Below are 27,752 nucleotides of genomic sequence, written 5' to 3' on the forward strand. Positions count from 1 at the left end.
TCAGACTTGTTATAAGGACCACTCTGCAGCTTCAGCATGCGCATCTCAAGCCCAGTGGCAGGGTGTTACAGTGAATATTGTGAAATCCATTCAAGATGCTTATGGCTGATAGCTCTCCAAAGGACAACAGACTGAAAAGCAACTGTTTCATGTTGGTGCCAACAACGCTTAGCATGATAGAGGAGGATGTCCTAACTGCAGCACATGAAACAAGCTCACCCATCTGAGAAATGTTGGAAAGGATCAAAGCACCTCCTTCAGTTTTGTCACCTGTGCCAAAGGACAAAACAGGACACTTGTACTCAGGTCTGCAGGGAATCATACTGGTGTTGCTGCTGTCTATTATCATAGCCAAAAAAAACCCCAAACAGCCCTTGAGCTGGCATTACTGTGTCCACCTCATTCCAAGCACTGAACTGAACAAGTGTTTTGGTTTAAGAAACCAAAATGCTACCATGCATATATTTATGCTTTACAAGCATAGCTACAACACTGCAACATTACTAGTGCAGGGACTGGGTCATTGACACCCTTTCCATTTCTGTTTGGTATCAGTTGAAATATTTGGTCAGTTTGCAATAAGCTGACTGGTCAGCTAAAATAGTACCTTTCTGCCAAACCTGCCAGCTACCCAATTCTTTAAGTCTCCTGGCAACCCAGGCTTAAACTGGCTACTTCAAAAGGCAATTCCTGTCTCTACCTGCAGTTTATCCAACCACCTTTTTGAAATGGGAAGGGAGATGCAAGGGTGGGACTTTGGGCATCATGAAGGTAATGAATTATGCAATAATACACCTAGTTGAACTCCTGTCATCTTAGGTCAGGGTCCAAGTACTGAAGAGCTCTTTGTAGAGTCAGCATCTCCCTCAAACAACTCACCAGAGCAATGGTATTGCTGGGTAACCATGAGGGCCACAGGAACACAGCCTCCAGCAATCTCTGCTGACAGCCTGATTTTCCTATTTATTCCTCTTTTTTCACTAGTTTGCTGTAGTTTTTTCTTCTCACAGCACTGCTGCTGGTTCCTGTTGCATTCTAGCACTTCTACATCCACTCTATAAAATGAGACAGCATATCTGACACGGTTGGCCAATGGCAAGAGTAGTACATGGATTTCAGTCATACAGTATATGCTGAAAAACGGTTATCCGGATATCCTAAATTCAGGTCTATTCCTACCTCTCTAGCTCAGGTTGAATTCATTAGCTGTTAGTAGCTTAATAAAACTGCATCAAGACTTCCAGACGCAAAAATTCTTATTCACATTCCTGCCTCTGTTATGGATTGGCAACCGTGTTGGAACTGGAGTTTCCATCTCAATCAACAGCAAGAATCTAAATTTAAACAATCACATAAAGCCAGCTTCTGTCATAAATGCAGAGCGAACAAGTCCCACTACTACATTTGATTAACGTTAACAGATAGGCAAAGGAGGACTGGTCTAAGTTAATTCAAGAGGCAGAGGTAACCTGCAGTTTAAAAAATTATTTTATTTAGAATCATGTTACTCTTAATAATTACAAAAATTAAAAAATAGCACTCAGTGCATTGGAACTACTTTTCATCACTTCTGAAGCTATTTTAAGACTTAAGGCAGGTTTCTCAAAGTAAGTTTGGTTAAAGAGGTCTTAGCATGATCCAAATTCAACTATCCATTTTTCATATTTCTCAATGTCTGCAGCAGATACCGACTTAGAAACCTTTTTCAAAGCCATTTCAAAATCCTCCATAGTTGTAGGCATGTGCATTTCATCTCTGGAAAGATTTCTGATTTCTTCTGGTGTCAAGCCTTCAATACGCCTTCTCATAGCCATCAATGATGCATCTCTGGAGGGCATGTAAAAAAGGTTACTTAGGATGAAGGTAGGTTTGGTTGCTTAAGACTTAAACTAAACATTCAAATTAGGCCACAATTTCAGTTTGGAGAACCAAGAGTCATAAAGGTTCATCATAGCTTTCATTCTACCTTAGATATTTATGTGGCTCCTAGACAGATACTCTAGCCAATGGGCCTCCCTTTCCAGGGTTTGAGGGGTAGAATTTCAAGGATCCTACTGCAGAAGGAAAGTTTCTGCATCACTAGCTATATGCAATAGTAATGCGAGTGCATCTTGCCTTGTCCCTGTTGCTTGATGCAGTATTCAAAATGAGCGTGTTTGTCATCCCTGCAGGGACAAACACTTACTGACAAAACTGGAGAGAACTTCTTTTCAGAACTGAATCTAATGAAAGTAACACTTCTAGTTACTAGGGATGGCCAAAAAATCTGAATGTGCCAAATTATGATGCTTATTAGGGCATTAAATGCTTAAAGCACTTCCAGACAACCTATGCCAGGGAACAGCAGCCTACAGCATGTGGGCCAATCTGATTTTGTGTTTGAGGATTTAAAAGGACCGTTAAAAGTGTCCATTTAAAGCCACCTCCTTGGTGCCAAATTTGTTGTTTCCCATTGGTGTTTGCCATGGCTTTCAGAAGCATGTAATAAACAGAGGGAGGCACAGAACAAGGAGGGTTCTTTAAAGTTAAAGACAAGTCCTGTTCTTTAATGCCGAATGCTTTTTCTGCTCTACACTCAGTTCCAAGGTGTTCCATAAGGTACCTACTGTTTCACATTGTAAAATGAATAACTAAGAGGCCAATCTGAGCTAGGGGATAAAATGATTACAGAACATATTCAAGTCACATGCACTTCCAACTGCTGCTTCCAGTGAGCCTGTATTAAAGTGACTTCAAGTACACCTCTTTTTTTCCTGTTACATCAAAGCATTTACTGACTGTATTTAGATGTCCTTTGTTGGGTCAACAAAAGTGTAGGAGATACTGAGCTGTGCTGAATGTCTACATATAAAAAGGACTGATGAAGTTTCAGTTTGCACAGCTTGAACTTATTTGCTGAAATCGTCAAGTTCCAAAACCATAAAATCAGAAAAGCAAGTTCATGCCCAAAAATAACTAAGTCTCTAATACAAGTCTTTCACCAAATTCCAGCTACTGCTTCGATTTGGCAGTAAAAAAGCTGAAAGGATAGCCCCAGCCCCATGGGAGGCAATAATACAATCTCAATTTTGTTCCATGCTGATGGATGAAAGAAGCCACACAGAGCAACAACTGGCTATAGTAAGGAGATGATGGCATGAGTGAACATTGTTGTAATTAAATTCTGGTTAAGTTCCCAAGGGTACAAACTACATTAGCTAAGATTTTTCTTGTGTTTTGTTGTTAGGTATGGAAGGGACATTACTTAGCACCACAAACAAGTACCAGGAAAGGATTTGGATGTTAGATGCAGGTTTATAGTATTCGTACTTATTTAAACTATTGCTGATAAGTGCTCTGTCTGTTTAAGATGGCCTAGAACTGTAACAGGAGAGAATCTCAATAACTAACTTTTCATTCCCATTTTATATATACCAAGGCATCAACTGAGCACAAGGTGTGTCAGCACACTGCTCAGCTATCCAAGTCCCCTTGCTGGTGGGATCAAGTAAATGGCATATCAAAAGACACTAAAAATGCCCCATTCAGGATGTAGCCATATGTTTATTTGCAACAGTTGCAAATTACTGGAATGCTGTGAGGTATTAAAGTTAATAGGTTAGATAATCCTTGCCTGAAAGGAAGCAACTGTGCAACCCACAACGGCACTTAACATGTACTGAACTGCTTGAATGTGCATTTGCTCGTGTTTTAACTGCACTTGGTGTTAAGTTAAACATATAACACCACCCTTACAGTACTGATTGAGCCTTAAAAGCAGAATCACTACTAACTCTCTAGCCTCAACTAAAAGAGCTGTTTTACAACTGTTATAGAGACTGCTCTATTTCAAGTCATGTTAACTTGCCTTAATATAAATACTTTCCATCTTTCTATCAAAAAACCTGCTTTCAATCCAAGACCTAGTTTGTTATTTGTGTTTGTCATAGTTAGAATAAATTGATTTTTAGAACTAGCCCTAATGGCTTTATAATGAATTAAGATTTATGCAATACTTTTAAAACACAGCATTATAAAAATGCTAAAATATTAAAGGAGACAAAGGCATCCTCTGTTCCTGCAGTAAAGTCCAAATTATGGGTTTTAATACACTGATTATTCAAGTAAGCGCCAAGGAAAGAGACAGGAACAAATGAGTGCTCATACAGCATAAATCCATGCAAAGAAAAAGCAATAGGACTACTACCACCTAAACAAGGTGTTGACACACCCCATGCTCAGTTTCCAGCATCAACAGTATAATTACAAACATCAGAACAGCCTCTGGAGGAGCAGCAAGACAGAAGTCGACTTACACAAAAATATTACATCTCAAAAGAAATGCAGTACGTGACTGCAGGATGAGGCTGAAGCAGCTAACTTGTGTTTAAACAGTCCTTTTACTCTAATATGAATATCCTCTTATGGCATACTTGACAGCTAAACTAATTATAAACAATCATCCCACAGGTTCCTTCCTTCTCTGTGAAGTACTATTTCAAAGTACTATTCCTTTTTCACACACTTCCCATTAGGTCAAAGCTCTAGGACAGGTAGGCAACCCTTTGCAAATGTGGGTCAGAGGTTGCAATCTCCTCCAGAGACCAAAGAGCAGCCCTTCACATGAGATGCAGCAGCTAGCTACAACCTCAAAAGTAAATCTCACCATACCACTAGCAAAAAGATGATAAAACAGCTGAGGAGTTGGCAGTGTGCCCTTAGTATAATACAGACTGAACTGGACCTTCAGAGGTCAGATCCAAACCTCTTGTAGGCCAAGCCCAGCCTGTGGGCTGTAGGTTGCCAACCCCTGCTCTTAGTGCTAATAAGGTTTCATGGCAGCCCAGCTAGACCTTATGCATGGCATCCCTCCACTCTAAGGATTCCCAATTCACTTGACATGGCTCTTTGTTGCTTTCATCTTTTATGATTGCACGGGGATATGCACCCTTAGAACCTCAATGGCATGATCCAACGAACTCTGCAAGTTAAAACGAACACCATAGGAACTGGAAAACCTCACACAAAAGGGATAGTTCAGTTTAAACAAGCAAACATGAAATGTCATTAATATACCATTTTGATTAGGACCGTCATAATTGTTTTTTTTTACCTTTATGATATCTAGAAGGTGTGGAATACAAATTTAAGTAAATGGTTGTGTAGTAGCTAGCTTTTCTGCTAGATTTTAAACCGCAAGAGTGCCTAAATCAGTCTGTATTTTACTAAGAACTACTTGGTTTGAATTATGTTAAACCCAATATGGCAAACCATTTTCAGATAATGAGTTTGTCTATATAAAGGCTGCAACCAACATACCTGCATACATTGGTGATATCTGCGCCAGAATAACCTTCCATTTTCTCAGCAATATTTTCAAGGTCAACATCATCAGCCAATTCAAGCTCTCGCAGGTTTATTCGTAAAAGTTCCTCTCTGCCTTTTGCTAAACAACACACACAAGAAGGTTTAAAAAAAATAAATAAGAATCAATACAACCCATGTTCTGAAGACAAGATAGATGTAACAACTCTATCACTACCAAAAACTAAGATTGCCATTACTTCAATTTCAATAACTTTTATATTCGACTGGGGTCTCAGATTAGACTCAGATATATAGCAAGAGAGGTTTAAAACTTAGAAGTACCTCTGGGAGAGGAGGGAGAGAGCACACAGGGCAGGGATATACAGGCTGTTAGGCTGCAGCGGTTTATACCTGCATGATTCTGATACAAGCAGAGCAAAACTGCTCCAACTTTAACCCTGCTTCATCAAAGGTCAGCTAGGGCAATCTGGCTCAGTTGTATGACTATAGGCTTACGCAGAGGTAACAGTCACAGCATACCAGCTGTTACACACATTGGAGCAGCAGCCCCATCTCCCCTTTTAAAGTACCTAATACATGTGTTTGCATATATCCCTGCCCTGCCCGCCCCCACCTCACCCCCAAGGTGCTTCTGAGTTTTAGACCCCCCTCACTATACCTCAGTCTAATCTGAGACCTCAGTCAAATATAAAAGGTATCAAAATTGACAGAATGGCAATCTTAGTTTCTGATCTCCCCACACCCAAGATAAAAAAAAGGAAGTCTTTATACCTGATGGTAAAGGAATGTAAATTCTCTTTTCTAGTCTTCTTCTCAGGGCCTCATCAATATCCCAAGGAAAATTAGTAGCAGCTAGTACCATAACCATCTTGGAAGGATCATCATTTTCAGATGCCCCTCCAACACCTGTGTTAGAAAGGGAAAGGAAATTAACCTATGCAGCCTGTGTGGAATTTCATACATATATGCAGATGAAAGCACCCATCACTCTGTAATATTAATGAAGCTCCTCTACTGTGTTGAAGTTCTACTTTAATTTTGAGTTCTACCAGGCATGTTGTGATTATAAACTGCAAGATTAAACTGCAAGGGGTCTGACCTTTTTATTTAAACCAACAGAAGTCCCTCTACAGATTGAAGTGGGAGGTGCATCAGGCTGCTAGAACTAAATAATCTGGATTTTCTTACATGTGGAACCCTGTCATAACTCACTCTGCAGATTAGCAATTTTAAATTACTGCATTTAAAAAAAATGGGATGAAATGTTCCTCTTTAAGTACATTTCAGCAGTGTTTAGCAAAGATAAAATTAAAAGTTAACATTTTGCACAAGTAAAGCTGAATCTTGTATAGCAAATGACTTAGACTAGTTATAGAAGTGACTTGGGTGTGCAGTTTTTATGAAAAAGCTATTAAAAAAAACTAGTGTCTTCATTTTTGTCCAGCTTCATCCTTTTTTTCCTTCAGCAAGAGGGGAATGGAGTCAATGAAAGGTCAAGATTAAAGTAGTATCATCTGAATTTTAAACCAGCATAGGTAACTGATGATAACCGTATGCCACTTCTACAGACCAAGTAGAAAGTCACCTGGAATTCTTTGTGACAGTTCTCCTTAAAGGAACGCCATCCCTAAGGCTGCAATGGTTCAGTTGGAAATTATTGCTTTACTTTATTGTTGGAACTAGGGAGAAAAAAATCGTGGGAGCATAAAAGTAGGATTATAGCATGGACTCCAAAGATTGAGAAAGCTTAGTTATTCAGTCTGCAAGAGGATACCGAGATGGCTTTTATGGAGAAGGGTGGGGAAGTCAAAAAGGAGCACTCATTAAATGTATTTGCAGCGTCTTGGAGCTTGAACTACTGCCAATGCACCTCTTTTTAATTTGCCTTTTTAAAAATGTTGTAATTAGATTATCTACTCCCTGGTGAAGGAAATTTGAACCTTTATATTTTCTCCTCTAATCCAGAGCCGCCAATTGCTAATTAATTTACCATCCATTTGAACCAGCAATTCTGCCTTCACCCGACGGCTGGCTTCATGCTCTTCTGAGGTTCCTCTGCGACTACAGATAGAGTCTATTTCGTCAATAAATATAGTGGTTGGTGCATAAAACCGAGCCTAGGGAGATCAGAAGTTGAAATGGCATTAACATATTTCAGGCTTTATTTAACCTTATTTCTTTTAAATTAACAACTCCAGAAACATCCATAAAACAGCACAATAATTCAACACAACTTAATACAACAGGTGTAAATAGCCAACAAGTATGTATCCTCTCCCACCTCTACCTCCACCTATACATATCTGGGGTGTCACTAGTAATAACACAACAGCCTATAGCAATGACTTACTGAAGCACAATAACCCCAAGGTCTCATATGGCACCTGTTCACAGCCCTACATAACAAATTAACATCACATCTAGCCAAAACTGTCAAGGGTGCAGTCACTTAATAGGCATCAGAACAAGAACGATTGTTCACATAGGAAATTCTACCAGAATAATTAAATTCTGGTATAGGCTTATATGCCTATAAATTTAAGTGTGAATTTAATTCTCTGGTGTAGAACAGCCTTTAGACTCCTCACAATATGGCCCTAGACTCCACTTCAAAGTGGCAGTTGTTTCACTTTCCCAGTGATTCATGGACAACATCACAAGGTCCACAGCAGCTGGAGTATATGACTAAATAGCAGAGGGGCCAGGGCCACAACATTTCTCTACGGCCACTTTCCGTTTTCATGAACCTGCCAAGTCTCCCACTTCAAGCTGTGAGTCTTGAGTTAACATCCCAGTGTAATGCATGCAGCAGTTTTACACCTCTCAGAGCTACTGATTCAGACTACCTGCTGACTCAGGAAGAAAAATCACTCCTTTGGTTCTATTGTTTCCAGTTTTTAAGTCTTCTTTACAACCATGAAGAACAACATATCTTTTTTCATAAGAAATCTCAGATTCTGAAGTAGTCCCATGAACCCAGGGATTACAGCCTCAAGCATAACCTATCATATTAATGTACATACCAAATAGAAGGCTGGACTCCTTGTCAATATTTAAAGTGGTTTGCTAAAAATATGCATATCCATGCCCAGACCGCAGTGTAAGTGGTTACAGACACCTGTATGTGCAATTTGGAGGTGCAATTTACTAATAGTTTTAGCTCTTGCCTAGGGTTCACTATTCCGGAGATGAAGTTACAACCCACTATTCCCTGCAAAGAGGTCTCAGTCACCATTTCAAACAGCAAGCGAACAAGTTTCTCAGATTCTCCTCTGTATTTTGAAGTTAGTGTTGATGAAGAGACATTGAAAAATGTTGTCTTGCATTCAGTAGCTACAGCTTTTGCAAGGAGGGTCTTTCCAGTACCGGGTGGACCAACCATCAGTACACCCTATTTAAAACAAAAAGAAAGTCCAAAATTAAGGTTGAGCATTAAACCTAGTGAAGAAAATTCAGTGCAACAATCTAAACATAAGCAGCTGTTTTAGACCTTCAGAATTAAAATATTCAATAGAAGCTTTTGCCTAAGTTGTATTACAAGCTAGAGTAATAGTACTGTCTTTAAGCAATACCAACAATACAGCCCATAACCATATACTTGTTTTACTTTGTAGCTTAATTTGATTAGTATTCAGAACAGAAACTAGTTCCCCTAAGGGGTTTGGATTAGGAGGGAAGGTTGGTTTCTATCAGACATGGAACATTTATAACTTCAGGTGCTCCTCTTAGAACAGATATTAAAAATTTCACTACATGTCATAAAACACAATTTTTTTCTTACCTTCCATGGTCTTCTAATGCCTTTAAAGAATTCTGGCATCCACATTGGCAAGACAACAGCTTCCTTGAGCAATTTTTTGGCCTCTACCAAGTCAGCTATATCATCCCTGATACAGAAGAAAGGAATTTAAGTAGATGGTAACAGGAGGGTCATACCAGCATTCAATTCAAGATGTAAACACTCATCATCACATGACTTTAATAGACAATGTGAACGAACTGAGCTTAACTTAGTTTCTGTCAGAGAAGTGTCCTCATCTCTAAGCATAGCACTGGACTGACAAGTTCCAGAGTGCATCCAAGCAATTAACAGATTAATTCACATTTCTGCACACCCCCTCACCCTTCCGTCCACATCAAAAAGGAAATATGTTGATAAGGCAGTCTGGGGAAACATGCTAGAGTAAGCATCACATGTGCTATAAAATTTCTCCCCAGTGGGAACTATGGCATTAATTGACACCCTTTATCTGTATAGCTATAATTTATAAAGCTTGAAGACCAATTAATAAAAGCAAATTGAAGGAAGAGATTAAAAAAATTTTTTTTTTGAGAATTCTCTTTCAAGAGTAAAGTATTTAGTCAACTTTAAAGCTGCCTCTACAAGAATGAGAAGCATTGTATGGTATCTTAAGTTTGTAGCATCACCTCGCTTTGGATGCATCCTCCATAGTGGCCCCATACGAACCAGCAAGTAGCTAAAACAGTAATGTTTTATAAGACATTAGGAACAGTCTATGTTTGGTCTAAGAATGTTTAAATTCCAATCTAAAGCTTGAGTTGGCATAAAATGAAGGGAAACCCCCCCACAGTTTCAGCTTAGTATATAAATATTTATCTTCCTTTTTTTATATTGATACACAAAAAGTACAACCATTTCTAATAAGCCTATTAGCCACAAGCTTTTCTCGCTGAATCCTCACAAAACCCTCCTAGTCTTGTGACAGTCTGAATACAAGGGAGCTGAGCAATAAAGCTGCTTTTGTATGAATTTGGGTTTTGAAGCTGTCTGTAAAGGCAACTATAAAAGGAATTACCATATTTTTTTCACATATAATATACCCCCACAAAAAGCAGCCTGCCCAAATTGAGCTGCATGCAACCAAAACTCTAGAAAAATCTTTTTTCTTTTTTTTGCCTTTCAAAAACAAGATGTGTATTATATTCCAGGGTGTGTTTTATGGGAGAAGATATGATACAATGCCAATTAGAGATCATACTTTTTTTTTGCTCTTTTCAAAAGGGACCCACTGCTGATATACCATGATACAACATGGATTTGGCAAGGTCTTTTATCATGTTAAGTTTCTTGCAATAAACACTGAAAGAAAGTAGTTTAGCTACACACTCAACTCACAAAGAAAACTTGTAAATCGGGAGCAGGCAACCCCCAGCATGAATGCCAGAGCATGGCACTTGAAGGCATTTTGCTTGGCACATGTGCCTCAGGGCGGATGGCTGGGAAGGAACCAGGACTGTGCTGCTCCCACAACGAGGATTGGGCCCCTCATGGCTCCCCTGTCGTGCAGCCCTGGCACACCAACTTCTTACCAGTCAAGGCCACAAGTATTTTTGGCACTCTGCCCAAAAATATTGCCAATCCCTCTTGTAGATACACTTATTCCATGTATTAAAAGCCTTAACCCTGGAAGTTACAACCACTCTCTGATGAGAAAAAAAAAAGCACAAAAATACAAGCTTGATAACACTCAGACTTACCATCGTACATTGGGATTTTGAGAAATTATATCTCTTTCCAGAGCCTCTACTAAATCTTTATCATATCCTGTACCATCAAATCTCTTTGGCTCAGATTCTGAAATATCAGAGGAGGATTTGTTCTACAGAAAATAAAAACTGTTGTGACAATCCATACCAGGGCTGTACTGCATATACATTTTTGGCTTTTCAATTACAACACTATTATCCAACAACGTGGAAGTTCAGAACTGGCTAAGAAACCTGAATGTCATCTCAGCTACCAAGGCAAAGAACGCATCTGTTCTAGATAACAGTAACCCATGATGTTCCCGTTCTCATATTTTATACATATTAACTATTAGAAATATAAAATAATAAAAGTGTAAGCCATATTTTTTTTAACTGTTTCCTGCTAGTCACTGCAGTTTATTTGCTTGAAATAATTTTAGGGCCCCAGGCCTAGATCCACAAATTTACTTAGGCACCTAACTCCCATTAAAATAAACATGGGATTAATCTAATTCCTCCCAACTACTAAACTACATTCCGATTTCAGAATCAGCCTATAGAACTGGTACTGTTTTTCCACAAACGGAAGATATGCATTATTTATATTACAAGGACTTAAAGAAAAAAAGAAGTCAGTTCAAATGTAACTATAGTTATTCTCTCTTTCCAGGGTGGGTGATAATGTACTATGGCAATGTGCACATTTAATGCATGAGGAGGTTCAACGTTATTCACACACAAAGTTAAATGACATTCATGCATTCTTTACACCAGTGGTTCTCTACCTTTTTTGACCCAAGGTACCTCTTGGAAAATACCAGCTCTTACCTTCCACAAACTTTTCTGGTTATGGGAAAATAACAGAGCTATTCTTTTGTTGCAATGAATTCTAAAAAGACCATAACCAGTCAGAACAGATGCCTATTTGAAATTTCTGGGTTTACCCTGTGAATCCCATGTAGGTATTTGCACAATGCCAATGCATAATTGCACAATGCCAATACTGTACTGCTCCCCGTGGCATCCTTAGACAGGATCCCATGACACCCCAGTTAAAAATCACTGCTTTACACTGCATAGAGTATTTAATTATTCCACTGTAAATGAACTGTTCCACGTTTTACTTGGGCCTTGTACAAGCTCACTTAACAATGCTTTATGACAATAACCATTTTGAGTTTAATTCATAAATTTCTCACTTAAAAACGAACAAGGCTAAGGGGAATAGTCTTCCTACTGGCACCTAATTCTGAACCTGAAGAAATCAAGTTATTTGCCATTGGCTTCAATGGAGCAAGACTGGGCAAAATAACAGGAGATGGCACTGTGTAAAGGATAAGTCTGAGGTATCTATTATCCCATCACTTTTAAGATCCCCAAAGTCTTATTTATGAAAGTAGCCTAACTCATGCATACATATTTTATTTATTGTAAGAATTTAGCCATACTATGATTTGCTGCCCCAACAACTGCTTATTCTACACTATCTTTTTTATCTTGCTGGGATCCTGGCCCCAGCTGACTTCCTGCCCCCAGGGCAGGGGGCTGGACTCAATCTTCCAAGGTCTCTTCCAGCCCTAATATCTACAAAATCTATATTCACCAGTGGCTGAAAGTTTCGTGGAAACCTAGGTCTCATTCTGCCCTCATGTCCTACATAACATTTTTTCCTCTCTCATGTTTTCACAGTACCTTTAAGTAATAATCAAGACTGTGCAGAAGGATAGAAGTACTTACAGATTTCAAAATAACTGAAAATTTCAGAACTCTCTGCACAGAAAAGTTCCAGGAAAAAGATTGTTTGGGTCATTTGAAGGGTTTTGTTTTCCCAACCATAAACGTCACTATTATTAATAATAGAATAGACTAGAATATATAATATAATATTATCATTATTATTAACATTAATATTGTTGACATGTTACTATTATTATTACTATTATGTTACTATTATTTAATGCAAAATTAAAATGGTTTCAAAACAAAAATTCTAGGCGTGTATTTTGAAACAGCCAGACTTTTTCTTGATTTTCTTGCCAGAACTTCACTTTGGAAAGTAAAATATTTTGTGAATATATTATTTTGTGAACTCTTTTGGTGTTGATGTGATTTCAGATCTTATATATTGTAAACTGAATATTGTGCCTGTTAGAGCAGGTTAGAAAAATAGTTTAGTTTGATTTTTTTAAAAATAAAAACAGAAATGCTAAATATTTTCGCACCAATAAAGCTTTATCTAGGTAATCAGGTAGCTTGTAAGATAAAACCTTACTTTCTTCCCTTCCTCTCCCATTGAATAAATTATTCAGCTAGGATTTGGTGTTGGGAATTTAAAGTCCTGCTTTTCTCCCCTTTTCTCAACCTTGAGGAGAGATGAATTCTCTCTTTATAGAGCATCAAGTTACCAGTTCACACATCAGAGTTCAATCCTGTTCTTACTGAAACTAGCTTCGAGACTCTCACTGATCTCAATGAGAGCAGAATGTTTCTTACCTGGTAGTATGAAACACATGCATTACTTACTGGATTTGTCCCTTAACTAACTATTTAACGTGAAAACATATAATGCTTTATACATGTTGGATCTAGACACTTAAAAAAATAAAACCAAACACAGGATAGTTTCTGTTACTAAACACATGACCATGGTAATCCAAGCACTTTGACATTATAAAAATTAAGACGGTCCCTCTACCAATTATATGGGAAGAAGTGCTGACCTTTATTTATATAGTAAAATCTTTGATCTGGGAAAGCCAAAAGTGGATTTTACGTGTTAATAATAGTCTCCTGTTACCGCTACCATCAGTTAATCTCATGGATACCACACAACAGTGATGCAAAAAGTCAGCACTTAATTTTATTTCTGGCTGTTAATTAATCTAGGCAAAACCTTCAACCAGTCATTCAACCCTTCTCTGCATTAGTCTTTCTCATAAACTAATCTACTAACATGTTTTGTGAGCTTTTCTGTTTGTACACTGCTTTGAATATAAAAAGCACATTACAGCTGATCAATTTTCTCAAACTAAATTTCCTTTGCACCATTATCCTGGCATAAAAATACAATGAAGCTACCCACAAGTTTTTACCTTTTCCTCTTTTCCTCTGATTTGTTGATCCTTCTTTTCTCGGCCCCGGACTACTTTCCCTTTATCATTAGGATTTCGAGAAGGACGGTGAGGGCCCCTCACTGCTGCACTTGCACGGTTATTGTGACCTCTGCAATCATTGCATGGAGCAGACTGACGTTTTCTTGGTCCTGGTGAAGGTCTGATTAGTCATGATACATAAGAGTCATTGGTGAGCGTTACTTAACACTGCCAAATCTTAACTACAGAATGCAGAAGCTGCTTATCCCAAGCAACAATTATTTAACCTATGTCATTTGTATTTACTTATTTTGTTACAATGGTATCTTGCTCAAAGATAACTTTATTTTTTAAGTCAAAAAAATTTCTCTTTTCAACCCCATTTTCCCTTCCACCGCCACTAGAAGTTTGACACTCATTTGTCAGGCACAAGTAATAACCTTAGTACTATGTGCCAAAAAGATAAAAGTTAGTCCTAGTACTGAGGAGCTTACAATCAAAGAGAAATATTGCAGTTCACCTTCCTTTATCATGGCAGAGACTAAAAAGGTTTCTTATGAAAGCTGAATTATTGTTTAGTAAGTCAAGAACCCACTGGAGCACTCTACCCCTTCAGGAGGCTTACATGAGCTCTGCAAACCAAGAGAAAAAGGCAAAACCCCCCAACATTTTCAGCATTATCAATACTCAGTCAGGCTCTCTGTCAGAAGGCTACGCTTAATTCAGTAGCAGGCTTATGAAATCACAGAAAGCATCAGACTGCAGTTCCAGAGATGAACAGATGGTACACAAACCTACCGTTCTCCCAAAGCAGAACTTTTAGTAGTTACTGATAAAAGCAAATTTAAACTTGCCTCCAAATCTCATCTTGAGACCTTAAGAATGCAAGCTTTCTTTCTTGCCCACACATCCCTTCCCAATGCCTTTGACTTATCCCAAGAAATAGAAATAAAAAAAAATAATAAATAAAATTAAAACAGGGGTGTCAAACTTACAGCTTGTGGGCTGGACCCAGCTGGAGGACATGTATGATCTGAACTGACCCTGTTAGAGCAATTAGTGACAGATAGGAGGGACAAAGCTGAGCTCTTCAACGAGTTTTTTGCATCAGTATTCCTGAACACTATAATGATACATCTCCAAATTAAACTATGGACAAGCACAGGTGGGACACTGGCCCACCAACGGTTAGTGTTGACCTAATGAAGAGACACTTAGAGAGGCTTGATGTGTTCAAGTCAGCAGGCCCAGATGATCTTCATTAAAGGGTGCTGAAAAAAAATTGGCCAGTGTCATGGCAGAACCACTGGTAGGACTGTTTGAGCACTCATGGCACTCAGGACAAGTCCCAAAGGACTGGAAAAGGGCCGGTGTGGTCCCTATTTTCAAAAAGAGGAGAAAGAAGGATCCAGGTAACTATAGACTGTTTAGTCTCACCTCACCTCTATCCTTGAGAAAACCTTTGAAAAAATTAAGGATTATATTTGTGGGAGACCAGCAGGTAAAATAATGCTGAAGGGCAACCAGCATGGATTTACAGCAGGTAGATCCTGCTCAAAAAACCTGTTTCTTTGTACGAGCAGGTCACAAACCGCTTAGATGCAGGAATCAAGGTAGATGTCATATACATGGATTTTAAAAAGCCTTTGATACAGTGTCGCATCCCATTCTCATAAAAAAACTAAGCGGCTGTGGCTTAGGTGATTTCATGGTCAAGTGGGTGGCGAACTGGCTAATGGGACACACCCAGAGAGTGGTGGTGGACGGGTTGGTATCAACCTGGAAAGGTGTGGGCAGTGGGGTCCCCCAAGGCTCGGTCCTTGGACCAGTGCTATTCAATATCTTCATCAGTGACTTGGATGAGGGTGTGGAGAACACTCTGTCCAAATTCATGGATGACACCAAATTACAGTAAATACACTTGAGGAAAGGAAACTGATTCAGGCAGATCTGGGCAGGCTGGAGAAGTGGGCAGAAGAAAGATAAGTGCAAAGTACTCCACCTAGGGAGAAGGAATCACTAACACACTTACTGACTGGGGGATGACTTTCTAAGCAGCACAGCAGAGGAAAGGGATCTCAGATTCATAGTTGACTCAAAGATGAACATGAGTCAACAATGTGACAAAGTGATCAATAGAGTTAACTGCACTCTATCATGCATTAACAAGTGCATCATGAGCAGGTCTAAGGAGGTGATGCTTCCCCTCTATGCGGCATTGGTAAGGCTGCAGCTGGAATAGCACATCCAGTTTTGGGCACCACACTTCAAGAGGAATGTGGATAACCTTGAGAGAGCCCAGAGGAGGGCCACTTTTATGGTAAAAGGCCCTGCAGGTAAGGTCCTAAGAGGAGAGATTGAGGAACCTGGATCTCTTCAGCCTGCGTATGAAGAGGCTGAGAGGTGATCTAGCAGCCACTAGATCAGACCCTGAGCCTGTACTTTTCCAGGCTGAAGAGTCCCATGGCTCTCAGCCTCTCATCATCAAGTCCATTTTCCTGACCTCTGATCATGCACGTGGCTCTCCTCTGGACTCTCTCAAGCTTCTCCACATCCTTTTTGAATTGTGGAACCCAAAACTGGATGCAGTACTCCAGCTGCAGCCTCATCAAGGCCGAGTACAAGGGGAGAATGATGTCCTGGGATTTGCTCGAGAAGCACCTGCGGAATCTCTTCAGCCTTCACAAGAGAAGGCTGAGAGGTGATTTTGTGGCTGCCTATAAATTCATCTGGGGAAGGCAGCAGGGAATAGGAGATGCTCTATTTACTAGGGCACCCCCTGGAGTAACTAGGAACAATGGCCACAAATTGATGGAGAGCAGATTTAGGTTGGACATTAGAAAGAACTTCTTCACAGTAAGGGCTGTCAAAACCTGGAACGGGCTTTCAAGGGAATGGTGCTCTCCCCTACCCTGGGAGTCTTCATGAGGAGACTGGACAAGCTCTTTCCTGCCCAGAGCAGGGGGTCAGACTCGATGAACTACTGAGGTACCTTCCAACCCAAAAAATCTATGAAATCTATGTCTCAATATGCCACATGGGACACTACAGCCCCAGAGCTCCTTACTCCATCTGGCACACTGGCTGGACCTAGAAATGCATGCAGCATAGGAAGGCTTGCTCTGCACACAGTGAGTGGGTTTGACCTGACACTGTACACAGGGGATCTAGGGTACAGGCTGCAGGCAATGCCCTGCACCATGGCTCTGGTGCAGCCTGGTTCATAGGGTCAGATGAGTTTGACACCCCTGTTTTAAAAAGGCCCTAAATTGCCTACTTTGAGCACTTTCATTAAAAGAACTGATGATTCTCCAACCCTTCCCGAGAGTCTGTTCTCAGAAAATCCCAACTTGCAATGTTAAAGCCAATTTTATGAAATATGGTACACGTCCAGAGAATAGCCCTCAAGAAGTCATTCAAGTGGACATGTGGAGAGGATCTCTGATCCCCAAAATTTGTGGGGCTCCTTTACTTTCATATAGCTTTAATGTCCCTTAATTCTTAGAGAAGCATATTTTCCAACATGCAGGTTAGAAGGAAAGATAAGATAAGCTGCAAGAGCAAGCGTTATGACCAACAGGAAGCCCTGGTCACTTGCCATATGAAGCATTAGTTCACCTACTGACTTCCTAGCACCATGGTTACAAAAAACTCAATCCCTGCAAAGTAAGCTATGTTCATGATCACTAACCCCTGTCAGGAGACTTTGGGATGCAATTCTGTCACTTGTTGGAAAGTCCATTTATTTGCAGGCAAAAAACCTATCTGGGGCCAAGGTTCTGAAGATTATTCAATTGTTCATTTAAAGGAGACTGATGAAGTTTAATATAAATAGGAAGAAATGTAGGGTTACAATAAAATCATAGTGGGCAGATTTAAATAGAAAAAAGGGTTAATTTATAAACACAGCAGACAGAGTTAAATATTTGACTAGAAAAAGGATGCTCAACCCCTGACCTACAGGCCAGATCTAGCCGCTGGTGCCATCATCTGACTCACGAGGAGCCCTGCAGGCTGTGGCCCTACATGCTAGATCAGGTGTGCAGGGCAGTATAGGGCCTGATCCTGGCACAAGGAACTAAGCAGGGGCAACTGGGGGGAGGCTTGGAACCCAATCCTAATCTGCAGGGCCAGGTATGGGCAATGTGGGGTCCTCAGGGCATGGGCTCAGGCAGGAGCAATGTGGGGCCCCAATCCAGCCCATGGACCAGCCCCACACCATTCCTCTGGCCCTTGGGACCAAACCCTTGAAAACCACTGGACTAGAGAGTTAGGTTTCTAGCCATGTAGCACTTTTAGGTTTTATTGTATTTAGAAAGGGAGGCTGGGCAATTACCATGTTGTACATCTCTGTTATTTCTGACCCACTCTTCAACTGTTTTAATTTCTACAACATAAACCTTCAACACAAGGATAATCCTGGCACAAAGTGGCTTGAATTCTCATTGTGGCTTTTGGGACCTGCTATAACCCAAGACTAAAAGCAGTCAAATACTCCATTTTTAAGTAATCATACTTCCTGAGCAACACTAAAAATACTGTTTATGAAAGCTTCCAAACCACAATTCTACCTTTAGGATCTGGGTAACTAAAAATGTACAAAAAACTCTACTTAGCCTTTAGCACACCCCCATTGTCAAAGACCTAAATGCTAAACTTGTAAATTCTTCCTTTCATATGGAGTCCAGTTAAGTCAAAGAATTTTGCATGGGTGCAAAAATCAGACAATGTAAAAGTTGGTAAGATCAAGACATAAGCCTTTGATTTCTACAGAATTTAAGCTTACATTTGTGCCTTTTTAGTTGCTAAGGCAGCCTTCCAAATAAGCATGGGGACTGAAATATTTCCCTTAGTTTGCAAGCAGCCCCTGGACCTCTGCTGCCTGACAAAGCTATTGAAATTTTGGTTTCACTGTTGCTGCTGTAAACACTATACAGCACAGAAATAGTCCAAAAAAACCCAACAAACTTCACATTCATTTCAAAGTTCACTCTCATTTATTTTAAACGTCACACATTTCCTGCTGAGGAAAACTACAAGCAACAGCAAAGGCCAATAGAGGAGTTATGTACTAGGATCCTAAGAATGGGAACTATGAAAAGTGGTCGAGTAAGATACCTCTTCTACCTCCTTTTCACACTAGCTGCATGCAGTATCGTTGCAAGACAAGAGGAAGGAAAAGTACAGCAGTGGAAAGCTAGTTTCATGGAACCATCAGAAGATGGCTGTTTTAAAGCTGTTCCTAGAACGCAGGCTGTGAATGCTACTAGAGACAAGAAAGGAAAATCCTGAAGCAAAATGCAGAAATTTAACTCGCGGCCCAACATCTGGCTATTAAAGCATCAATTATTTCAAATACTGTGTTTGAGCCCTAGGAGAGGGGAGTTGTTACAGAGCAAATTCATATTGAAACTAGACCATATTTTACCCTATAAAATGTTATCTGTGCCTCTAATTTTCTTCTTACCTACGTTCAGCAGGTACTGGCAAGGACCAGACTTCTGCATCGTGAGCTGGTAATTCTTGTTGTGAAGCTTTCAAGGGAGTACTGTCTAGTTTAAAACTCTCTAATGTTTTCATGATATCCTTCACATGCTTAGCTTCCACACTTATCTCCTGCCAAACCTGATGCAAAATATGAAGCATATTAAAGCATATTGCAAATAAACTTTTAACAGACTCCTGCTCAAGTCATTGTGAATCCACTCAGCAAAAAGAACCTTGTGGAACTTGTATCCTGATTCTTTAACTCAGCCTTATATATTTTAAATACTTCTTTTGCTAGACATGGAATAATGTAATCAGTCTTTGTGATCTTTTTTAAAACATCACAGTCTTAAGAAAAATGTACAATGTGAGGAGACTGCAACCTAATGGGCCAATTTGTCTTCAGAGAAACTCTTGTTCTTCATTAATGTGAAGTGAATGCAGTAACCTTAACTGCATGAGGGAGCCAAAACCCCACTATCGAAAGACATTCAAGTGAAGGAGTAAGTCTGCCTCATAGTAATATAAAAGTTCAACTAACTAAGCCATAACAAGGGCACTCATCCATTCAATAGAAGTCAAATCGGCAAGCAAGTTAGTGCAGTATGAAGCTAGTGTTGTGCTCCATTCCTTATAATGCCAGTGCCATCAGAAAAAAAATAATCAGCCTGCAAAGCCTTAGGATTACAGTAACAAAACAGCTTGTTAAGAACAGTTAGGATTATTTTTTTTAGTATTTCTTACTCATGATTAAACTAGGTAGACTGTATTAGCATAGTTCTCTGCTATTAAAATGCTTCCTGACAAAATACTGCTGCTCACCTGTTGCCATTTCTGCTGAAGACATGTATCTCGGACAGAGTAGAGGTACTTGTTCATTTGGTCAAGAACTCCTTGGTAGTAGACCATTGCAGTATCATAGCTCCCTAGTAAGGCATATTCACGGGCCAGCTTTACATTCTCACTGATCATAACAAGACTCATGCTCAATGTAAGCTGAAAAAAAAAAAAGAAAAGTTGCATTAAAAATGCAGTAAAAATACAAAACTAATGTTGAAATTCTTTTTGGATTCTCAGGTATATTCTAATGCATTTAATAATGGAAAAAAATTAATAAATTAGAAGATGAGTTTCTTCAACAGATAAATATAGACAAACTGTACTTTTCCATAACCATAAGTATATATGGAGCAGTTCATTCTGTAAGTTATTGCATCATGCAAGAAATAATCTAAAGATCCTTTAAGAACCACAGCTAAACACCCTGTGACCCACCATTATCCTAGCCCTGTAGACAGAAGAATTTCACAATAGGCTGTGAGCAAGTGTTTTTATTACCAGTACAGCACTCTTAATGCTACATGAGCTATGGGTAAGGTGAAAGCACCAAGAGCCAAGTTTTTCTTTTCTTTTTTAAGTAGTTAAATGAGTAGATCCCCAGCCTGGAGTCTTCAGTCAGAAAAAGAGTTTCTTCCCCACAATCTCTTTAAAGAAGGCCCCTGGAGACATGTGTAAAGCTCAAAGACAGCCAGTTTTGGTCCAGTAACTGATAGGACAGAGAAGAAATAACCACCAGCTGCACTAACTTGACAGCACCACCTGCTTCCTAATCTACTATCACTGTAATCCACACATGCAGGGAGTACTTGCTGAGACAGCTGAAACTAAAAACAGACACAGTCAAAAACCTTTAACATGTTGGAACATACTCTGAAAATCATCTTGTTATAATGCAATGTTTCCAACTACTCAAAAAGGTAGGGCACTCTGCCAAGGAATTTATGAAAAAGGATCTTATTTCCATTTTAAAAGATCTGATCAAACTGAACAGAATAGAATGGAATAGAATATAAAGTGTTTACAAGCAAAACAAAAATTCTAATGTTTTACCCAACTCTCTTTCTCCTTACCATGGATACACATACTCAGCATCAACTATGACAATTCTGGATATTCTTATTACCCACATATAACATCCAATCCCTCTGAGTCTCTAGCTTCTTGGCCTTTATATTACTGGAATTCAATTGACCATGTCATTAACCCAAATACAATTTCTTTATTAAAAGAAAATACCAACAGCAATTATACAGGTTACTTTAAGTCAAGGTTGTAAAACTGGTTTGGGCCCATAGGCCAGATCTGGACTGTGGGGCTCCTCAGGGGCCAGATCTAGACCCACCTTCAGTGGCAGGGCAAGCAGCATTAGGATCAGCACCAATATTAAGAAAACTGGGAATCGGCCTAATGTGGCCAATAATTTGGCAGATAAACGCCCATGAGTGCCTGCAGCCACAGTATAGCATGCAGGCAGTGAGAAGCTGCATGCAGCTGGTAAGTCTGTTATGGTGGAAAGGGCGGGGGGGGGAGTGGAGGGATGCAGGGGAACAGATCAACACCCCCCTCCCCCCACGGCGAGGAAGGGAGGGAGTGGGTAGAGGCTAGAGCAGGCGCTGCTCAGCCAGGGCAGTGTTCAGGACAGAGCCACGGCTTGTGGGGGGGTTGCGGCTCCCACTGCTGTGTGTACTCTGGGAGGGCACGGGGTGGGGGGGAGGCACGTGCTCCTGGATTGGGGGGGGGGGGGGCTGTGGCAGGCTCTTCCCGGCACCTGGGGGCTGTGCTCAGGATGGATGGCAGCAGCATTGGGAGGAGAAGGTTACAGCAAAATTTGATTTGGCTGCAGTGCCCCCATAACCTTCTCCCAGCACTGCTACTGCCGCCTGTCTCAAGTGCAGCCCCGGCCCAGTCCCCTCGAGCACCAGGAAGAACCTGGCGTGGCCCTGGCCCCAGCCTGCAGGGCCCCACACAGATCCAAGGGCACATGCACCCCCCCCCCGCCTTCCGCCCCCCTCCCAGATGAGTCATGGCTCCTTCCAGTACCCCACCCCACTCCCTCATCACCAGGGCTTTGATTTGCCCCTCCACACCCCTTCTCTCCCCTCCTCTCTGTCCATCGCAACAGACTTACTGGCTGCACGCAACTATATCAGAAATTGGATTGGTATTGGTGAATATGCCTCCTTAAAAATCAGCTATTGGTGTTGGCCCCCAAACTCTCCTGGTGCACCCCTACTGCCGGTATTAGCACTTTGGTCATCTGTCTGCCTCTGCTTTTATTTGCTTAATCTACAACACCCAATTCCTTTTCTCAATCTAAAATAACTGTCAGTTCAACAGATATGAAGAATATATATTCCATGTTAGTAAGACTTTGGGAAAAGGATGTGTCTTCATTTTCTAAGAAAAAAAAACCTATTTTCTTTTTACCTAAAAGAAAACTAACAATTTCTTCTTCAGGAGCTATCTAAAGGATCCTAACACAGACACTGCCATAGGTTTGGACTAATGTGTTTAGGAGCAAGCTTTTCCACTCAGACTCATCCTACCAGATACACCCGTTTGCCTTCCCACATTGAAACTGCAGGTTAAGCAAGATGCTAATACATGCTTTAAGTCAAGTAATGGCAAGTTATTAAGGCAGTGGCAAGCTTTTCAAACCAACAGTAAAACAGTGATGTGCAGCTAGCTGCACGTTAAATACAATGAAAATCTCTGAGCAGTGCAAGAATTCTGTATTTTGCATATTACTGCAGTGGGACATCTATAAGAAACAGTTTTTTCTCCTGTATATAGAGAAAATAGCATGAAAACAAGAAACAAAAGCAAGTGAATGATCCTTGACTAGAACAATAAGAAGGCATGGAACTATTAACCAGCAAAACAGAGGCAAGGACACAATAAAACAAAAGATGGATGTTGAGCTACCATGATAAATGAGCTCTGGGCAAAAGAAAAAGGGAGGAAGGAAGGGATGGATGCCCACAGAGAAGCCAAACAAAGTGAAAAGAGAACAAAGAGAAATTTAGATCAACAGGATTTATTTAGGACTTCCAACAAAATGCAGCCATTTTTTCAACAAGTAAGATCTTGGGAATCTCTCATGCTAGGTGAGGGTACTAAAGAGGCCCAGCTAATTGTAACAAATAGGAAATAATTTCAAAATATAACATCTCTGTTTAAATTAAAAAGATACATGTCTAGCATGATATGATACTAACTGAGATTGTTTTTAAACTACCAAGGTGCAACTTACTCCTACTTGTACCACTGGTTTGCTATTTTGCAATTGATACAAAAATTTAGCTGTTGCTAGCTGTTACACTCTGTTTTACAGAACAAGGTCAGAAGCTGTGAATTAGGGGGGCAGTATAACACTTTCTTCTCACCATCTCTATTGCAAATGAACAAGATAAGCAGATAAAACTAGTCTGAAGGAAAATGCTTCTATTATAGGAAGGGGTGTACTTGGTAGCCGTGTTGGTCTGAGACAAAAAGACATACAAAAAACTAGAACTCTTGGTTTTTGTATGTCTTTTTGTCTCGGACCAACACAACTACCAAGTACACCCCTGAAACATGGAAGATGCTGAGTTTTAGCCAATTTTGGAATTTAAACTTCATTTCAGAACAAAGAAGTTGGGGGTTTTTTTGCCTCCCTGCCTGCCATCTGACACCTCCAGGGAAGGAATTCTACCTGATCAACACATCAAAGAGTTACTCAACACAGCTCCCAAAGACACTCTCATGGACCCAGAGGGACAACCTTCCATCTTCAGCTCCCTCTGTGCAAAAATGAAGTTTATTTCCTACCTATGGGGACTTTTTACTGTCTTGTACCATCTACATTTTTCCCAGAGCCTGACGAAGGGACTTTGATCCTGAAAGCCTGCAGAAAAGGACAATTTTCTTGCCATTTTCCAGCTGATCTAATAAAAGGTATCATTGTGGAACCAAGAGTTCTAGTTTTTTGTACATCTACTATAGAAAGGAGCTCATGCAAATCTCTTGCTAAATAAACAAGACAGAATAGGAAAGAAAAAAAATGTAACACTGAAGCACTTACATATATATTAACTGAGAAATATCTACAAATACTTAAATCTATTACACAATACAGCAAGTCTACAGCATTTTATCAACTACGACCAGTCCCCAAATTATACTCAAGACATCTGTGGGCAAATAGGAACAATGATGGAAATAACCTTGTAAAATTATCACCAGGCAAGATACTTCAAACAGGTTTACTCCTATGTGTACTTCTATGCTGTATCCCCAAAAGCCAGTATTTAGCTTATTCAGAGTATAATAAATAGACCTGTCATGTTTATGACTCCCCAGATATCACTGAAATAGGAACTCATCTGCTGCTTTTGTCAAATCATTCCCATCACTAACAACAGAATTTATCCTAGCTTGCTTCACATGCTCATAATGGACCCAGGATTTGGGATGGCCAGGAACAGCACTGGGTCCTGCATTGAGTACAAAACACTGACCACCACTGAAAGGCAAGTTCTAAAACAGATGTAGAAAGAGACGTGAGAGTCTGCCATCTCACGGATATTAACAGAAGAAGTTCATGAATTTACAGAACAAATGACATTTCCCTGCCCAGAGCTCTAGAGCAGTGGTTCTCAACCTTTTTGAACTAAGACTCATTTGTAGACATCAATGGCTACTCCCAAACTAGTAAATAGTTAAAGTAGAAAACACACAAGTATTCTGGCCTCAAAATACTTCTTACACACTACAAATTAAAGCAGCTCAAGGTCTTAATTTTAAAGACAGAAATCAATATCAACAGGAAACATTAATAGCAATATCTACATATGGCCATCCATTACTCTCAAGTGACATTCATCATTGTGCAATTTGCACAATGCAAACTGCCAGTACCCCTAATTCATGACCAGGGATCCTAGTTTACTCTGATAAAAAAAAGTCCCTGATTTTCCAGTAACCAAAAATTCACATTTTTCTGTGATCAGAATGAAAGACCAGTAATAGCACAGGCAGGAACCATCTCTATGCACTGAGACTCACTGCTACTGCTGCTGCCACTGTCACCAGAACCCTGGCACCAGTCACACCGCTAGCAGTGCGAGGAGTAACAAATGAGGGGGGCATACTGCTCTCACCTCCTCTGGCCACAAGCTGCATGCACACCAGGCCACAGCTCTACCCTGCTGCCATGGCCTGGCCACCACTGCTTCCCTCAGGCTGCCCAAGCTGCCTGCCACCTTACCTCTCGTTCAGGGTCAAGTAGTGTACTGAGGGAAATGGTGGCGACAGGAGGAGGTGAGGGCAGCACGATCCCTGCCCCTCACATCTATTCTTCCTCACACAGCCAGCAGCGTGGCTGGCACAGGGGTCCTGCTAGCAGGAGCAATGAGTCTCATTGCCCTGCTCTATCCTCCTGTGCTGGGTCCTGCCTGCTGGGTTGCAGACATGGGTCCTGCCTGTGCCAGTCTGGCCAAGCTGCAGACCCATTCTCGCTGTGGCCCACAAATCTGGGAAGGCATGTGCCCCCCGATGTGTTGCCTGTGCTGCCCTGATGCAAATGCACTTGGCACCCACTGCCTGATCACCCTCCCCCTGCTTCCCTCCACCCCAAGGAGCCTCTCAGACTGGAACTCTGCCAGCCTGCCAGGAGAAACCTGTGGCTTCCCATGTTCTTCTTTCTTTAAAGGAGAAACTTTAGGAGTGCACTGGTAAAGATTTTCTTGGCCAATATCAATAGCCAATTATTAACCGAGCATATCGACCGAGACCAATCCAATAACCAATTTACAGGAATGCAACCTGGCAGCATGGAGAGCAGTATCCTGCAGGTAAGTCTGTGGAGTGGGGAGCAGATCAAGGTCTCCACAGAGAGGGAGGGAGTCAGGCAGGAGCAGGGGCTGGGAGTGCTGCCCAGCCAGGGCAGTGAATAGGACTAGGGGCTGGAAGTGGGGCAGAGCCACAGGCACTTGTCCAAGGGATCAGTGTCCCGGCGCTTAAAAATGGTGGTGGGGGCACTTGAACTAAAGCTCAGTGAATGTTCGAGTGCCGCGACCATCATTTTTAAATGTAAGGATGTTTTAACTGGAGCCAAACAGCTGTTCACTGTGGCCTCAGAGCTCTCTGCTTTGCTGCCTTTGCCCTGGGAACCCTACCCAGCCAGCAGTGGGAGGCACAACTTGCTGCCCCCACAGCTGCCAGGCAGGCAGGGGACACACAGCCAGGACAGGGCTCCTAAGGGAAAGCCCCCCCACACCGAACAGCCTGCATCCACCCTGTGCACAAATCTGAGGGTGGCACATGCCCTGCCATGCCTCCCCTGGGTGGTGCACACAGCATTGGGGAGCTGCCCCCCCTCCCCACCCCCCCTGGACAAGCTGCTTGTGGCTCCGTCCCGCTCCCAGCCCTGGGTCCTGTTCACCGTCTCCACTGGGCAGTGCCCCCAGTCCCAGCCCCTCTCCCTGCCTCACCAGGGGCCTCGATCTGCCCCCCCACCCACGCCTCTTCCTCTCCACAGACTTATCCACAGCATGCTGCTGTCCCCACTGCCTGGATACACCCTGCCCACACGCATGTGTGCGGCTGCAAGGGAGCGGCGCAGGTGGCAAACATTTGTTGGCTAACATTACCAGCCCAAAAAAACCCAACGAAACAAAACAAAACAAAACCCCCCAAACAACCGATAGTCAATAACATTAATTTTCCTTTCATCTGTGCGGATCTGATACACAACAGATAGATCGGTGCACTTCAAATCCATGATTTTCTACATTTTTCTGTGACTGCTCACAGCCCCATTCAGATATTCTTAGGCCCCCACTTTCGGGTCGCGGTCTGTGGACTGAGAAACGCTGCTGTAGAGGACATTCAAAGCAGCTAAACGAATGTAAAACTGGGGAGCTTAAATGCTGAAGTGCTCCCCACCATAGGCGCGCACTTGTGTGGACGGACACACGTGCACACCCCACCCCACCCCCAGCGGGCTGGGCCCGGGCACCTGCCAACGGCGGAAGAGGGGATTACGCCCCCCAACCGCCGCCGGGGTCTCGAACTCCCTTCCCCCACCGCGGTGACGTCACAGCCCGCACAGCCCAACTCACCGACCCCGCGCGCGCGGCTCCGCAACTGGTCGGCTCGTCCGACCTCCGCCCGCGGGCCAGCACGCCTGCGCACTACTGCCCGCACCCTTCTTCGCGCGCCCCACTTGGAAGGCGAATCTAATGCGTCACTTCCGGGTCCGAGGGGAGGGAGAGGGGCGGGGTTCCCCATCTGGGGGGCCGAACATGGCCCCCAGGCGCAGGGCGGGGGAATACCTATGTTCCGCTTCCCGAGGTGAGCACTGAAAAGAAAAATAGGAAAAGGCGGGGGGGCAGTGGAAAAAGGCGATGTTGCATTGGCCGGGAATCGAACCCGGGCCTCCCGCGTGGCAGGCGAGAATTCTACCACTGAACCACCAATGCAGCTCTGAAAAATAGTGTGCCGGGGCTCTCCCTGAGGGTAGTTGATCCCTGCTTTTACAATGCTATACTAATA

General features: G+C 41.7%; 1 protein-coding gene and 1 non-coding gene across 3 annotated transcripts; both read right to left on the reverse strand.

Annotated features, from left to right (window-relative positions):
- Positions 1-1,470: 1,470 nt before the first annotated feature.
- Positions 1,471-27,446, reverse strand: KATNA1 (katanin catalytic subunit A1). Of its 2 annotated transcripts, none has more exons than XM_090041215.1 (11): positions 27,320-27,446; positions 20,199-20,372; positions 19,357-19,514; positions 13,890-14,070; positions 10,807-10,928; positions 9,089-9,194; positions 8,540-8,698; positions 7,298-7,424; positions 6,079-6,213; positions 5,299-5,425; positions 1,471-1,827 (listed from the first exon to the last, which is right to left on the reverse strand). In XM_090041215.1, the coding sequence occupies exons 2-11, from the start codon at positions 20,358-20,360 to the stop codon at positions 1,629-1,631; spliced, it is 1,476 nt and encodes a 491-aa protein (XP_089897341.1). In that variant the 5' UTR covers positions 20,361-20,372; positions 27,320-27,446; the 3' UTR covers positions 1,471-1,628. The 2 variants fall into 2 exon arrangements, with proteins under 2 accessions (XP_089897341.1, XP_089897346.1); XM_090041220.1 differs by having other exon boundaries at positions 27,324-27,407.
- A 162-nt stretch (positions 27,447-27,608) lies between these two features.
- Positions 27,609-27,679, reverse strand: TRNAG-GCC (transfer RNA glycine (anticodon GCC)). Its single transcript has one exon. It is a non-coding gene; the product is annotated as a tRNA-Gly (tRNA).
- Between the last annotated feature and the right edge of the window lie 73 nt (positions 27,680-27,752).

This window comes from Crocodylus siamensis, chromosome 1 (genome assembly GCF_052110815.1).
Source record: "Crocodylus siamensis isolate JL-2025a chromosome 1, ASM5211081v1, whole genome shotgun sequence".
Taxonomy (NCBI): Eukaryota; Metazoa; Chordata; order Crocodylia; family Crocodylidae; genus Crocodylus; species Crocodylus siamensis.